Raw genomic sequence first — 16,360 nt, forward strand, 5'->3', positions numbered from 1 at the left:
AGCCTCCCGAGCTTGCGTCTCGGGCCACCAGGGGGCACTGGAGACCTGGCCTGGAGCTGGGAATGTTTGCGCTCTCTAGGGGCAAAAGTCAGGCTTCTGCGGTGATAGCGAGTGAAGACGGATAAGGATCTTTTCCTGGTGAAGAGAAAGGGACAGATGAAGAGCAAAGCAGAAACCCCAGTCCTGTGACGCAAGCTCCCTTCCTCACTCAGGCGTGGGACGTGGCCTCCTTTGTGATACTTTTTCCTGAAAGGGGTGGTGGGAAATGAGTGTGGCATTGTGTCCTTATCATCCACATGATCCTAAGTCTTTTACCACAGACCACAGGAAGGTGAGGGAAACAGGCTGGCCATTTTTCATGCTTCTACCCTGCCGTTCCTGGAATATACCAGGCCTGTGAGCAGAGAGAACTGAAGATTTCCATTGATGGTTTTACAGATGAATGAATAAATACAAAGCTATATACAAATTAAGTCATGGCATCAATCCCCAGTGAACCTGGGATTGTCACCTAGAATAAGGCTAATAAAGACTCAGTTTTTTTCACTTGGAACTGGAGACAGGCTCCCCTTTTCTCCTTTTACCAGGATCATGTAAATATTTGTCCTTGAGGGGCTGCTAATGCAACACAGCTCAAGGAGATACAGGCGTTCTCTGGCTCATAGGTTTAGCTGAAAACAGAAGGAAAAAGGACACTCAAAACAAGAAGACTATTGTTTTAAAGTAGTAAACTGTAGCTAATTCTCTGAAGCAAACCATTAGACTAGTATGGAAAGTTACAAATGCCCCTCTCTGGGGCCTGAGAAGGAAACTGGCTTGGAAGCTTGAGAGGATCCTCTTAAGGGCATGAGGAAGATTTGAGAAAACCTGATAAAATGTGTGGTCAATTTGAGAACAGAAAGAGGTGGGGGGTGAGGCAGCGGGGAGGATAATGAGGGTGGCAGAATCGGCAGCCGATGCCTCTGGGGTTGAAATGAAGAAGGGATCAATTTGAAGATTGCCCATGAACTAATCTTATTTTCATGATCGCGTTGCTGTTCATGCTTGCTGTGACTGATGCACTAAAAAGAGGATGTCTGTAATATTTGAAAGCAAAATCTATGTCACATGATTATATAATGCAGTCCTGTTCATGTAAAATTAAATGTGAATGTAACATTCATTCATTACTTCAAGTAATGCTTTACAATGTTGAACATATTCCTGGGACTCCCTTAGGCCTGGATGTAGAGGAGTGAGTGAAGATTACAGAAGCCTCTCTCCTGAAATATATGTAATTCACATCTGTGAAGGTCTTAGGTGGGCAGGTGAAGGTGTCCAAAAGATAGTCATTAAAATGATAACCGTGGTTATGATAATATATTTTCCTATGTATTGTTTTTGGACTTTTTTTTCCTTTACCAATTATGAAAAGAGAGCTATTTTCATGTTTGAAAAGCACTGCGACTTTTAGAAACTTCACTGAGGGAAGGAAGGGCAAGAAGATGCATTGGTGTGAGCTTGTTCTGCAGTGTCAGGAGAGGGAGAGGCTGGGTCAATTGAGGGAATGAGTGAGCTAGAGGGCTGAGAGAAGAAAATATTTTTTCTGTAACCCCCCCTAAAGTAAACCAGAACTCTCAATTCATCTAAACTGGAAAATTTGCCTTTTGATTTTCTAGTCAGACCTATGTACTTTTCTCCACATCCCCTGCTCTGTAGGATGAAACCAAAGCAGAACATCTTGGAGAGAATCCAGGGTGGTCGGTCTTTGGTCTCCAGACTGTGTGTCCTGATAGAGGAATCACCACTTTTGAAAATTGTTTCAGGAGATCTCTGAAGGAGCACACAGGGCAAGTGAGAATCTTTGGAAGGTGGGCAGCATCCTTTCACTACAGCTCAGGCCTCCTGCAGAAATTGTGCTTATAGGGTATGTAGGGAGAACTCACTAGAATGCCAAGTGATGCTTCCTCAGCTACATGTCCTTCATATCCAGCATCAAAGCAACTTCTTGGGATACTCTCCACACCCCGAGTATCAGGCTTCAGTGTGAGGAGCAAAGCAAGACCAAGGAATCCTCACAACTCAGGAAACGGTTTTGCATGGAGGCCTTTCCTGCATCACAAAACATAGGGAGTAGACAAGAGAGCCCTGAGTGGCCTGTCCCAGCAGTGGGGGCTCAGGAGGCAGAGCTCTGGGGTGTGTCTCCATTGCTCTCCTGGCTCTAGTCCCTTCCCCCCACTTCACTCAGGATAATAGTCACCAGGAAAGAGATCATCTGGGTGCCTAGACTGACTCTTTTCATCCTCTTGCCCAGGTTCACTTGGTCACCCCTGTTTGCATATTTGCCTCCTTTGAAGGTCATGGATCAGTCTGCTCTGGTCCAGCCTCCCTCCATGTCTGGGACTTTGAGACAGTCATATTTTTTTTGCACTGGGAGCAGCAGCCACACGAGAGCTGATACTCCTACCTCCTTGTCCCAGTAATATCCAGCGACTGTCCCCACACTTTTGATAATGTTGTCAGTTCTGTACCCTCACGCGTACTAGCTCCAGTCCCAGGATCCATGTTTTGCCACAGGCGGCCTCTGCCACCTCTGGACTCTGGCCTTTGGTTAAGGCTGTTCAACACTGTCCTGGGACAGCCAGAGCATCTACCTGCAGCGCTCCAAGTTCACAGCACATCGAGGCCACAACCTGAGATTTGCTCTCAGCACTGGGCTGTGCTCCCACAGGGCAGTCATTGTGTTTCTACTGTCCTTTCTGCTCCTGTGCTAAGAGGAAGTCTCATATCACATAATTCATCATAGGAACCCATCCTGTTACCTAGGCCATTTAATGTCGCCTAATCAAGGGGGAGAAGTTGATCACCTTTGCCATATTTGTTGGTTAGAAACAAATCACAGTTCCTTCCCTAATTCAAGGGGGAAATATATTGCCAGGTTCACCATGGGGTGGGTCCTCTACAATCTACTAAAAAATTTTCAATCCATGGTTAAAACTTCTAGTGGAAAAGCTCTGCAAATGTTGCTGAGGGAACAGCAAGAATCCGTCAATGTCCACCCTCTCATATCATTTAACTAGTTAATGCTCATCTGAACCAGAAGAATATTTGTGTGATATTATGTGACTGGTCGTGGTTTTGCCAAACTCGCCCTCCCCTCAAGCCTCTGTCCTGAAGCCACATCCCACGTCCTCATGTTCTTTTTTATTGGAGTCGCTTCTCTCAAATACTGTGCTTGCTCCTCCAACTAAACTAGGGAGCTCAGTGAAGTCTGTTTTTCTTCAAACACTTTAGCTAAAGCAAAATATTGTTCTGCTCCTCATGCTGACTCTGCTGAATCTTCTCACCTCCTGCACCTCTGGTATACAGCCCAAATATTCTATGAATAAATAAAAAAAATAAATCTCAAAAATAAAACACAACAAATTTGGAGGAAACTGAGAATTTTACCCAGAGCAAAAGCTTGTGCAAAGGAATGTGGTAGAGAGAATTTGTGAATTGAAGGAATAAGGGAATGTCTCACTGGGGCAGTAAGGCTGTAGAATGGAGAGACAGACCACAAGATAATTGAAAAGTCCAAATAAGGAGGTTGGATAAATGAGAAGAGAGTTCCCTAAATGAAAAGAGTTTGTATGAGAATGTTCCATAAAGTAACTGATGCTTTAAAATCTCTCAGATTAGTGAACAATGTTTAATGAACAGCTCCTTGAATGAAATGGCTGCAGGCAGAATCCTTTGGTACCATGGTTCTTGTTTGGGCATAACATCATGGGTCTTGCACCAAGTAGAGCAGTGGAGACGGATGAGGTGGTTCCACAATTGAGTTGACTGATTATATATTGGACTAGTTGTGGGAACCAAGGAAAGAATAAAGTTAGTGAAGATTCCTAATATTTAACTCGGGCATTAACATGGTTGGACTGTTAATTGAGATGGAGATAGATGGGATAGCAGTAGATATGAGGGGGAAAAGGTGTTTTTTTGAGAGCAACCATGGGAACTTTATTTTTTAGAGAAACCAAGAAAATTAACACAACAATGTCTTTAATATTTATGTACAAAATGCAACTCACAGGCTTGAATATATTATAACCCTAACTATATAATCACATATGTTTATTTAGTTTTTAATCAATCTACTCATCTTTCATTATTTCAAATAATAGTAACCAAAATCTACCAAATACTAGCTAGTCTGTTAGGACTGGATATAGAATAATGAACAAAATTGTCAAGTTTTCTATTCATGCTGGAAACATGAAAGATGTCAACCATATTTCTGAATGATCACTCAGCTAAAACAGAGTGTCATTAGTTGTGAGAATTTGGAAAATTTTCCATGAAAATTTTTTATGTTTTTGTGTTTTCTTCCATGTTGGGGTTTTATTCTCAAGGGACCAACAGGTAGAAATAATCAATTTGAAAAAGCAAAAGCCAACCCAAATTAGAAGATGTTGAGAGTTTTATAATCTTTCCTGATGAAAAAAAAAAAAAAGAGTTGAGGTATATATTTAGCCATTTAATGTTTATGGAGCAGAGGAAATGTCCTTCATTTCTCGTATGATAATTTGTGTCTCCTTCCCTTTTCTCATTGTTAATCTGAGTAGGGATTTAACAATTTTATTGACATGTTCGAGAAAGCAGCTGCAGATTTTAATGACTTGTTTTCTGGTTTCAATTTCATTGATGAGTGCTCTTATTTTTATTATATGTAGTATTTTCTTTCTTTTGTTTGCTTTGTGCTTATCTTTGTTATTTGTTTCTTATGTTTTTGAAATGGAAACTTCGATGCCATAAATTTCCCTGTCAACAATGATTTGACAGAACACCATACATTTTATTTTTATTAATTTTTTTCTTTTCTACATTGTTTTAGTTCCCATAGTTCTCCCATGACCATATCACCCATGAACCATCACCATATTCCCTTATGTTCATCCCTCCTCTGTTTTATCCCGCATCCCACCCACTCCTTTGCTGTATGCCTCAGTTCTATGGCCAGCTTGCTAGTTTTGACTTTTTCTTGACCTTTTGTTTGATTTCTCTTTATTCCACATATAGGTGAGATCATCCAGTATTTAATCTTTTTTTCTTCTAATTTTAGCTAGCTTAATCCCTTCAGCTCCATTCATGTTTCTGCATATGGCATAATTTTGTCTTTTTTTTGATTGCTGAGTAATATTCATTTTTAAATATACCACAACTTTTTGATCCATTTGTCTATTTGGAGGCATTTGGGTTCTTTCCATGTCTTGTCTATTGTTAATAGTGCTCGTATAAGCGTAGGAGTGCAGGTTTCCTTTCAAATTAGTATTTTCATGTCTTTTGGGTAGATTCCTAGGAGTGGAATTGCTGGATCATATGGTGGATCGATTTTGAGCATTCTGAGGAAACTCTACTCAGCTTTCAATAGTGGCTGGACCAGTATACATTCACACTAGCAGTGTAAGAGTGTGCCTTTAGGGCCTCCCCTGTGGCGCAGCAGTTGAGTGCTGGGTTGCAAAGCTGCCCACAGCCTCTGCAGCGCCAGTTCCATCCCTGGCCGCCAGCGAGGGTCCCACAAGGCACGCAGACCTCTCCTGCCACCTGCTGCTCCCCTCAGCAGTGTACTTCCTCAGTCTGCCTGCTCTGCTCTCTGCTCTGACTCTGTTGAATTCTCTCTCCCTCCCGTGCTTCTGACTGTACACAGTGCTTGTATAAATAAGTAAATAAATCTTTAAAAAAAAAAAAAAGCGTGGCTTTATCTCTACATCCTCTCCAGCATTTGTTGTTTACATGTTTTTTGTTTTTTGTTTTTAATGTGGGCCATTCTTACTGGAGTGAGGAGCTACTCACTGTAGTTTTGATTGTATTTCCCTGATAACTAGTGATGCTGAACATTTTTTTCATATGCCTGCTGGTCATTTGCATTTTTTTCTTTGGAGAAGTGTCTTTTAGTTCGTTAGCTCACTTTTTGACTGGGTCGTTTGCTTTGTTTTTGTTGAGTTGTGTACATCTTTGTAGATCTTTGATATCAGTCCCTTATCTGTTGTATGTTATGCAGATATATTCTCCCATTCGGTAGGATGTCTCTTTGTTTTGATTATTGTCTCTTTTGTTGTACAGAAGATATTCAATTTGATGTAGTCCTAGCTGTTTATCTTCTCCTTTGTTTTCCTTGCTTCTGGAGAAGAAGCCCAAAGATGTTTCAGAGGTTTATGTTGTGGAATGTTTTGCCTATGTTTGCCTATCTATATATTTTATGGAGTCAGGTCTTACATTCAAGTCTTTTATCCATTTTAAGTTGATTTTTGCATATGGTGAGATAGTAGTCTAGTTTCACTTTTTTGTATATTGCAGTCCAAATTCCCTAACACCATTTATTGAAGAGGATTTCCTTGTTCCAGTGTATATTATTTGCTCCTTTGTCATAGATTAGTTGATCATATATGTGTGCTGTTATTTCCGGGCTTTCAATTTGATTACATTGGTCTGCATATATTTTTGTGTTCCAGTACCATGTTGTTTTTATTATAATGAATTTTAGTGTTGTTTGAAGTCTGGGAGTGTAATGTTTCCAGTCTTCCCCCTCTTAGACAGGAAAGCTCTCATTATTTGGGGGATTTTTGGGTTTTCATGCAAATTTCATCATTATTTGTTCTAGTTCTTGAATAATGTCATTGAGATTTTTATGGAATTGCTTTGAGTCTGTAAATTGCTATTGGTCGGATGACCATTTTTATGATTTTAATTCTTCTGATCCATGAGCAGGGAATATTTTTCCATTTCTTTGTGTCTTCTTCTATTTCTTTTAACAGTATTTTTTAGTTTTCCTTGTTTTACCTTTTTTGGTTTTCTTTTCTGATTATTTTTGGTTGTCTGTTTATTAAGCTAAAGGAAAAGGGAGAGTGATTTTGAGGGCACTAGAAAGCAGAAACTGTTACAATTGGGAGAGAAGATCTGGGAGCTGGAGAGAGGACAGGATTTTCCTGTTTCCAACTCCTGTTCTGCTGCATCCATGGGTCTTAGGATGCACCATCATAAGACCACTAGGGGGCAGCAAGGGCCTGGGTTTGGGGAAAGTCATCGTTAAGATTTATCTTGCCCAAAGAGCTACTTCTCCCTGAGCTCTTCCTAGAAAGAAGCAGGATTGCTGTGTCCCAAATTTGCTGTGCTGCATTGAGCTTGGACAACAGAAGGAAAATGGGAAAACTCACTCTTGGTTTGCTATTACTTCAACTCAAGTCTCTTCCCCTAGTGCCTTCTCTGATTCCCTTTTGTAGGGACTCAAATAGCTACTTTCTACATGTTCTAAGGCTTAGCTGCATTTAGAGGAAAAATGGTGTTGCATGCTCTCTACATCCCAGATGGAACCTGAACCTTATAATTGTATTTTTCATTTGAAATTTAAATCAGTTTTAACCCCAGGGAATAGGAAAAATAGAGAATTAAAGAAGTCTTTTAAAAAATATTTATTTATTTAATTATACAAGCACTGGGTACAGTCAGAAGTGTGGGAGGGTGAGAGAATTCACCAGAGCCAGAGGGGAGAGCAGAACAGGCAGACTGACGAAATACACTGCTGAGGGGAGCAGCGGGAAGCAGGAGAGGTCTGAGAGCCTTGTGGGACCCTCGCTGGCAGCTGGGGATCGAACTGGCACTGCTAGAAGCTGCAGGCAGCTTCGCAACCCAGCGCTCAACTGCTGTGCCACTGGGGAGGCCCTTAAAGAACAGTCTTAACAAGTTTTAAAGAGAGAAGAAGATATATTTTCAAAAAGATTCTGTGACTTCAGTGTCCAGATTTGGGGAGGTTGGTTTATCTAGTCTGTGTAAAATGGTGACATGGAAGAAAACGCAAGAAAAGTTGAAAGGAATGCATCTGTGACCTAGGACTTGAATCTAAGAAGCAGGAAGCAGATTTGCATAGAGACCCTCTTCCTCCTCTTAGCCAGGGGGAGGGGATAGGAGACATCTGGTAGAGCCAAGCCCACCGTTGGAGCATCAGAAGGCAGAGACCTTGGCTGGTTTCCACCATGGCCTGGACTGTGCTTCTCCTCACCCTCCTCACTCAGGCCACAGGTGAGGTCTCCAGGGAATGGATGATGAACACATCGCGGCTGACCCTTTATCTCCCTCAGGCTCACCTGGACCCAGACCAAGCTCACCTGAGTGTGTTTTTCCTCTTTTCAGGTTCCTGGGCCCAGTCTGCTCTGACTCAGCCTTCCTCAATGTCTGGGGCTCTGGGACAGTCAGTCACCATCTCCTGTGCTGGGACCAGCAACGACATTGGGGGTTATAACCTTGTCTCCTGGTACCAGCAGCTCCCTGGCAAGACACCCAAGCTCCTGATTTATAGTGTCAGTTCCCGGCCCTCAGGGATCCCTGATCGCTTCTCTGGCTCCAAGTCAGGCAACACGGCCACCTTGACCATCTCTGGTCTCAAGCCTGAGGATGAGGCTGAGTATTACTGTGGCTCATACAGGAGTGGTGGTACTTACCACAGTGGTGCAAGTTCATGGGGAAGTGAGACCAGAACCAGCTCTGTGCTCACAGAATACCTTCTGTTCTGAACATGCTTTTCTTCTGTCGGGAGGGGCTTCCAGCAGTATGGCCTTGGAAATTTGCTTCTCTCTCAGTCCTCTCCATATCCCATAATGAAGTGCAGAAGTGAAGGGGTCCCTAGAATTGGATACTGGAATTGCTGAATGTGGACTAGGTACCGAGTCTCTAGCAGGAACTGTCAGAAGTTAGAACTCCAAATTTGCTGCTTTCTACCTCCATCTGCTCCCCAGCAGTTGTCCATGAACAACTCTGTCCTCTGGCAGAACAGAGATGTTTATTCTTGGCAGATCATGACGTTGGTGCATGGGTCATATCAAGATAACCTTGTGCATAACCTTGTACATAACCAGATAACCTGGACACACTCACAACCTTTTCAGGATGGTCCACTGTCCTCAGTCTCCTCAAAGATGAGCCCTCAGTTTCTCTTGAAGGAGCCTTAGATGGATGATCACTGGGGGCACGTGGTCTTAGGATTCAATATTCCGAAAGCACATGGGATTCTCATAACACCCACAGTATCCAGAGACACCCTCTCCAACTCCCTTGGTCCTCAGGATGTGATTTATGCTCTGCTAGAACACATGCGGTCAGAGGAGGGGCTGAGGAACTCTGGCTGTTACCTCAGGCCTAGTAGGAAGAGCATCCAGACATCCACTCTCTTATATAACAACTTCCGCTTATTCTAAATTTTGTTTTACTCACCCCCCACCCTACCCATGTCCATAGTGAAATCAACAGAGGATTCTCAGTTGCTTGATATTTTGCCTATGAATTCAGAGTCACTAAAAACATCAAGGGGTCTGGAAGGGGGCCCACACAACCATGAACTTGTTGAAATGGGCCTTGAAATTATTTTCTTCATGTTTTTTCTTCTGAGGGTTTATCAAACTCCTGGCCTGTGGATTTTGTCTGCTCCTCTGTGACCTCTCTTTTGGCAACTATGACTTTATGTGCGTTAGTTCACTTGAAGAGGTTCCAGTTCAAGGTAAAAGTCACTGATCCTTTTTGATTTTTGAATCATTTCTAACTCTCTGTGCTATGACTGGAGGGCACTCCCTTATTTTTCGGTCTGTAATCCATTTCATGAATCAGATTTATTTGTGCTTCCCTATATATTCTATTTCTAAATAAGACCATTGAAATCTCTTTTAATTTTAAGTTTTCCCTTGCTACTGGTCTGACTTTAAATTGCTTGTTTAAAGTCCTTGGGAGAAAATGCCAACATATCTGTCAGTTTGGGGTTATTGTCTCCGTTTTTACCACATCCCTTGTGATTTTCCTGGTTCTTCATCTGTCATGTCATTTTGAAATTTTTCCTGATGAGACGATGTTAGTTTAGAAAGCAATGTACCTTGTTTAAAATACAAAATTTAGGGCCTCCCTGGTGGCGCAGCAGGTTGAGCACAGCGCTGTGAAGCTGTCCACAGCCTCTGCAGCATGGGTTTCATCCTGGCCAGCCAGGGAGAATCCCACATGGCACAGCAGACGTCTCCTGTCTTGCCCGCTGCTCCCCTCAGCAGTGTATTTCTGTCGTCTGCCTGTTCGGCTCCCTGCTCTGTCTCTGGTGAATCCTCTCACCCTCCTGTGCCTCTGGCCTGTATCCCAGCTCTTGCATAAAAATATATAAATCTTTAAAAAAAATACTTTAAAATATAAAATTTATTATTTATTTTAGCAGTTGATCTGCCCTGTTAGGTTCAGGCTGTCTGTTCTAAACAGCTTCCTCTCGTATGTGATTTCCATGTCAGATAATTTAGAAAAGCTTTGTCTGATTTGGATCTGTCCTGGGTGTGGGCTACACTAAAGACCCCTGGATGTGGCTGGAGTCTATTTCTTAATTCTTTCCCTAAATGTCTTCTATTCTATTTAGTAGCAGAAACCATCATTTGCATTCAGAAATGAGTACAAGATCATGTAGAACTTAGAGGTTTGCTTTCACAGTATTTAGGGTTCCCTGGGGCTTCCATTTGGCCCTCCTGCTGCAAGCCTCAGCCTTGAGTGTGCCCTGCTGGCTTGCTGTGCCCTTCCTGTGACATGTGTGCCCAGGTAGCTGGGAGGCAAAGATCACAGATGTGATGGGGCCATGGCTACCTCACAGGGAACAAGAAGTAAATGATACAGCACAGTCCCCACAGCCAACATGTTCATTTCTATCTTCAAGGCATATTTTTGCTTTCTTGTCTTAGACTACCCAGAGGAAAAAATTAAAAGGAAAAGGTTACCCTGGATTCCAGTCTTTCTGTGAACACTAGGAATCATGTGGCTACCATGCCGAATGAGGGGGTGTTGCTGGAGCTCTTCCTGTCTCTTGTAGAGTCCCTTGCAGGCAGAGGGAGGAGCAATTCATCTCTTCCCTTGTCTCTCTGCTGGAGCTGGCTCATTTCACGTCATTCTCTGCCCTCATGCTGAAATTCATATCACATGTCCCCTGGCTCTCAGGCATTTGGACTGGAAATGAATGAAAACGCCCCCGTCTAGGTTCCCTAACTTACAGATGGCAGCTGATGGGATTTTCTACCTCAGGAAACAAGGATCTGGTGAAAGCTAATTTCTGATGAGGAGTCAATCTCCTCATAATCTACCATTAATTATTTTTTTCAAATCATTTACTAACAATCATCTTAATTTCCTTAGTCAACAGTCAGTATGTTCATACTTAGTCCCCCAGGCTGTTCGGTGAACACATTTTGGGCTCATCAGTAGCTGGATCACAGCACATGGGTATGGGCCTTTGCTCCTGGGCACAGGATAAACTCCTGGGTCCTGGCCTCTTGTCAATGTGAGGCTGGTCAGAGGTTGCACCTGCCTGTAGAAGGTGCGTCTTTATGGAGACAAACTGAGTGGCGTAGGGGCTTCTGTCCAGTTATCCACTGGACAACTTTCATAAGGCTGGCACTTTGGCATCAGTGGGGTCTTTGCATTGTGTCTACATGTGTGTTAGAGGACAGAGTCCCCACTGCCATGTTTAGTGTTTCTCCTTTAAAGAAGGGACCATCAGGCGCACAAACCTCTCCTGCCGCCCACTGCTCCCCTCAGCAGTGTACTTCGTCAGTCTGCCTGCTCTGCTCTCCGCTCTGACTCTGGTGAATTTTCTCACCTTCCCGCGCTTCTGACTGTACCCAGTGCTTGTATAAATAAATAAACAAACAAACAAACAAACAAATAAATAAATAAATATTTTTAAAAAAAAGAAAGGATCATTATTTCCTTTTGAAAAATTATTGTTTTTATAATTGGGAGATTTAAAAAGAAAATAATAATCTAGATGTTGAGGGAACAGGATTGCTACTATCTGAGATTCTGGAGCTCTTTTATCTACTTGTCTTGCATGTGAAATGACAAGTTATAGAAAGCGTTTCCTATGTCTTCTAAGATAATTAAACCCTTGCTCTCTCTCTTTACACACATACACACACACAGGCATGCACTTTTTTCCACTTTTCATAGAAATCATTTGTAATGTTTAAATATCTCCATGGTTAAGAGTTTACCAGGCATTTCACTGAGAGAATCAGCATCCAATCAATGGCCACTCATGCATCCATTGAAAATGGGATGAAACACCATCGCAAATATCGACACTTTATTTATATATATAAAATACAAAAAATATATGAGTATATAAACAAAATCTATAACTTCTCTTATGATATGTTTTTATATATTCTATCAATAATTGTTACTGTTTAATGAACCATCCTATTTGATTCATCTTAAAAGATAAGAATTTTGGCACTAATTGTTGTGATCTTTTTAATTTATATACATTAGTTTGTAGGTTATTAACTATATGATGTGCAATTTGTTGGTTTATCTTCTTTTGTGTCTGTCTTTCTTATTATGTATCATGTTACCTCTTACTTTGTGGGCATCATAATCTGAAAACATTTTAAATAGACCCTCGGTAGAGCCTGAGTGTCCTTCTAGCTCCAAAAAGACACAAAGCTGAGGGAGGAGCTTCCCATAAAGCCAGGGCAGGAAGCACCTGCCCGGCCAGATGGCCAAGGAGGCCTCTTCACAGTGATGCCAAGACATAGGAAGACAAGCCACTAGGTGACATGCATTGTCTCACAGGCTGAGCTGGAAATTTAGGACAAAGAAAACAACTGGTTGCTATTTTACTTTCTTAGAAAATAGGCCTCATTATATAAGCAAAAGCCCTATGTCTTCTCAGAATAAGTAATATCACATATAAAGTTTAAAAACCAAACAATTATCTCACATCCAGACTATCATTTTTGCCAACCACACTTTCCCTCCCACACAACCAGCTCTGGTGGCCACCACTTCAGTCTTCTCTTTTTTGGCAGGGAATCCCTTACTCAGTTTCCTGGAAATGGCTGTCATGTGTATAAACACTGACACTACAATAATTTCCTCAAAATACAAGTCTTCCCCAGCACTCCTAGTCCATCTTCCATTTCTGTTGAAAAAATGTCAAATATCCCTGATTTGATTTCAGTCTTTTTGCCTCCAAACCACTGCTTCCAGAAAACCCCTTGTAGGGTAAAGAAAATATCAGGCTTTTCTGCCCTTCCGCCATCAGGATAGATGATGGATCCTTGTCCTGAATGCATGCCTGATGGCGGGCACCTGGAATAGGGTGTGGGCAAATGTAGATAGGATTCACCTGGGCTGAGACTGTGCTTTTTAAGGATGGCATCACGGGGACGCCAGTAGCAGCAGGAGAAGCAGCAGCAGAAGCCGAAAGAGAAGCCGAGAAGAAGCAGAACTAATGCCAGAGAGCCTAGATAGAGTGAAGACTTGCTGGGGGCTGGGAGGCCTGCCAGCCTGCCAGCCAGCACCCCTGCCTGCCATATGCCTGGTGAACCCCAATAAAAGACCTGCAAAAAACCACTGAGGACTCTGACTCCTCCTTTACCCGGTCTGCATGGGATCAGAAAACCTGCACTGTGCCCAGTCCTGCCTTTACAATTGGCGTAAGTCGGCAGGATCCATGTAGACGGGTATTGGAGCCCTCCGAAGACCTGGAGGGACTAAGGAGAACAGACTGTTTGCCTGTGATGACGCTGGAGGCGCCATGGCGGCACAGAAGGTGGACAACGTCCAGGAGCTACAGGATGAGACCTGGCGTGAAGGAGACGCCCGAGAGAACCAGCCAACGACACCCGAAAGGACCAGCCAATGATCCCTGAGGCAGCAGAATTGTTGGGGAGGAGAGGACCACGATTCAGAGCTTGCCAGTGCTGATGCAGGGAGAGGCCAATGGACTTCGACTGCTGGACATGGACTGACAATTGAACTTGTACTGACAATCCCGCCAGAAGGCGGAGGACCTTGCAGGTTGATATGTTTTGGGGCCCTGGGGGTGGCCAGTGGGCCTAGATGGCCAAAAGCAGCCTGTGTATGCCCAGCAGCCAGGCAGAGGAGAAAAGCCAACTGAGAAGGCAAAAGCTGGTGCTGATGCTAAGTTGAGAAGCCCTGAGTGGCTGTTACGCAGCCTGAGTATGCTGAAGCCCTGTGAGTCTTGTAAAATCACCTGTGGGTGATGCCCTGTTCATTCTTGAGTGAGGGTGAAGAGCTGAGGAACCCGTCCTTGGAGGACGGGTGGGGAATGTGGCTTGGGGTGGAGCCCAAGCCGCATGTAGAGCTTGGATCCCCGACCCATGTGCTTGTGCAGTGGGTTGGCCTGAGTGCAGGGGTCTGCGAGTCGCATTGGTGGCTATGAAAACCGAGTGTTGGAGCGACTGCAGACAGAAACCCCGAGGGTTGGCGATTACCCCGACAGAATAAAATTGCCAATCCCAGAGCTAGTGCATCCTGGGGGTGGATGCTGTGTGTGGCTTGTAGCCAAGACTACAGCCAGAGAAGGCCAGGAAGACTGACAGCTCCTGGCGTGTTATAGTAGATGTCGTGAGTGATTCCCCTCTCTCGTATGAGCAGTGCCTTCGGCAGCAGATGTGGTGGCTCATCTGCTGGTACCAATAATTGTCTTTTGCACTAGGTTGGTGCCCTGCCTGGACTTATTTGTGTTCTGTTGTATTTTGTTATATTGTGATGTGTTTGCTTTTGTGGGCCATGGTTGCATTGTTTATGTTTGATAAGAAAATTGTATATATATGTATAGACTGTATGGCAGAAAACCCTGATGGGGTGGACTGTAGGGTAAAGAAAATATCAGACTTTTCTGCCCTTCCACCATCAGGATAGATGATGGATCCTTGTCCTGAATGCATGCCTGATGGCGGGCACCTGGAATAGGGTGTGGGCAGATGTAGATAGGATTCACCTGGGCTGAGACTGTGCTTTTTAAGGATGGCATCACGGGGACGCCAGTAGCAGCAGGAGAAGCAGCAGCAGAAGCCGAAAGAGAAGCCGAGAAGAAGCAGAACTAACGCCAGAGAGCCCAGATAGAGTGAAGACTTGCTGGGGGCTGGGAGGCCTGCCAGCCTGCCAGCCAGCACCCCTGCCTGCCATATGCCTGGTGAACCCCAATAAAAGACCTGCAAAAAACCACTGAGGACTCTGACTCCTCCTTTATCCGGTCTGCATGGGATCAGAAAACCTGCACTGTGGCCAGTCCTGCCTTTACACCCCTCTAGGTCTAACATCTTTCTCTAGAGGATGAAAAGAATGTCTCAGTAAAGACAGACTCTGAGGAGAAGTTTTCTCACTGTTCATTCACAGGAAGAAGAAGACCTCCCCTCCTCCCATGTCCTGTGTGTCACACAGACTTGCCCTGATGAGGGATCCCTGGAGCTGGGCCATGAGGCCCACACAAACCCCAGGCCCTTCTCATACACTGGGATCTTTCTTGACATTAGTTAGATCAAAATCTTTCCTTACTGAGCTCTCTCTCTTCTATTTATTTTTTAACCACTTTGAGGATTTGATCATCTGCACGTGGGCCCATGTTTCTCATCTGTGTGACCTGTGGGGGTGAGATTGATTTGCTGTCTAATGTTTCCTCAGCCCTGAACTGCCACCCACCTCATATACTCACCCTGTGACAAGATCTTCCTGGGGCAAGAAAGTTTCCTCAGGGTTAGCACCTGGGACATTTGACTTTCCAGGTGACGCATTTTATTCTGGAGGTGATTGAAGGAAAGGATGATGATTGGTATTAGCAGGGTTGGGGGACCTGGTATGCTGGGAAGGGAAGGAGAGGGCCAGGACTCAGACCAGAGCTTGGGCTCTCAGCCTTTCCTCAGTTGCCCTGCCTGGTACTTGGCCTTCACTATCTCTGCCTCCAGGGGTCAGCAAGGGCTGCTGTTGGAGAGGTCAGTTTCTTGCTATTCTTCCTGGTTAAATTTCCAATTACTGCTTTCTGAGCTACTCCTATGTCGGATCTGAGGGAAGGGATGTCCATTATATGTTGTGTCCTAGTAAATCCTCTTCTAGAAGTGCTAATCCATATCTCCCAACCTTAAACCACTACAGAGCAAGGACAAAGTGAGAGATGAGGACTTGATCATTGAGCAGGACCAAGAGAATTTGAGACCAAGTAAGAGATCCCAGCTCTGCCTCTGGTGTCGGAAGAGGAACTAAATGTGCCTACCAAGGGAGCCTGGGATTCTCTCCTCATATTGTTCCCCTCCCCCCGCCCCCAGCAAGTCCAGGAACCCAAGGACTGGCTTGATTTACAAGGTTCTGTCAAAAGCCAACTCTTTCCTGATATAGTATATGTATATGAATGTAGTTTAAGCCCTTTGATTAGTTTAATTGCATAAGAAGTGTTGCGAATCAAGGTGCAGGTCAGCAGTTTGTTGGAAGCAGATTTGCATGGAGACCCCTCCCTCTGTGAGGCAGGGTGAGGAGATGAGAGCCACGCCCAGGCTGGGGTGTCAGAAGGCAGAGATCCGGGCTTGTCTCCATC

At 44.0% G+C, this 16,360-nt stretch overlaps 1 gene segment (V, D, J or C); it reads left to right on the top strand.

The window, feature by feature from the left end:
- The first annotated feature begins 7,991 nt into the window (after positions 1 to 7,991).
- On the top strand, positions 7,992 to 8,528 carry LOC119244041 (immunoglobulin lambda variable 2-14-like). The segment is given in 2 exon segments: positions 7,992 to 8,037; positions 8,149 to 8,528. Coding segments are annotated over 2 exon segments (426 nt in total).
- The last annotated feature ends 7,832 nt before the right edge of the window (positions 8,529 to 16,360 follow it).

Source organism: Talpa occidentalis, unplaced genomic scaffold (genome assembly GCF_014898055.3).
Source record: "Talpa occidentalis isolate TD23 unplaced genomic scaffold, MPIMG_talOcc4v2.1 talOcc4.14, whole genome shotgun sequence".
NCBI classification, from domain to species: domain Eukaryota; kingdom Metazoa; phylum Chordata; class Mammalia; order Eulipotyphla; family Talpidae; genus Talpa; species Talpa occidentalis.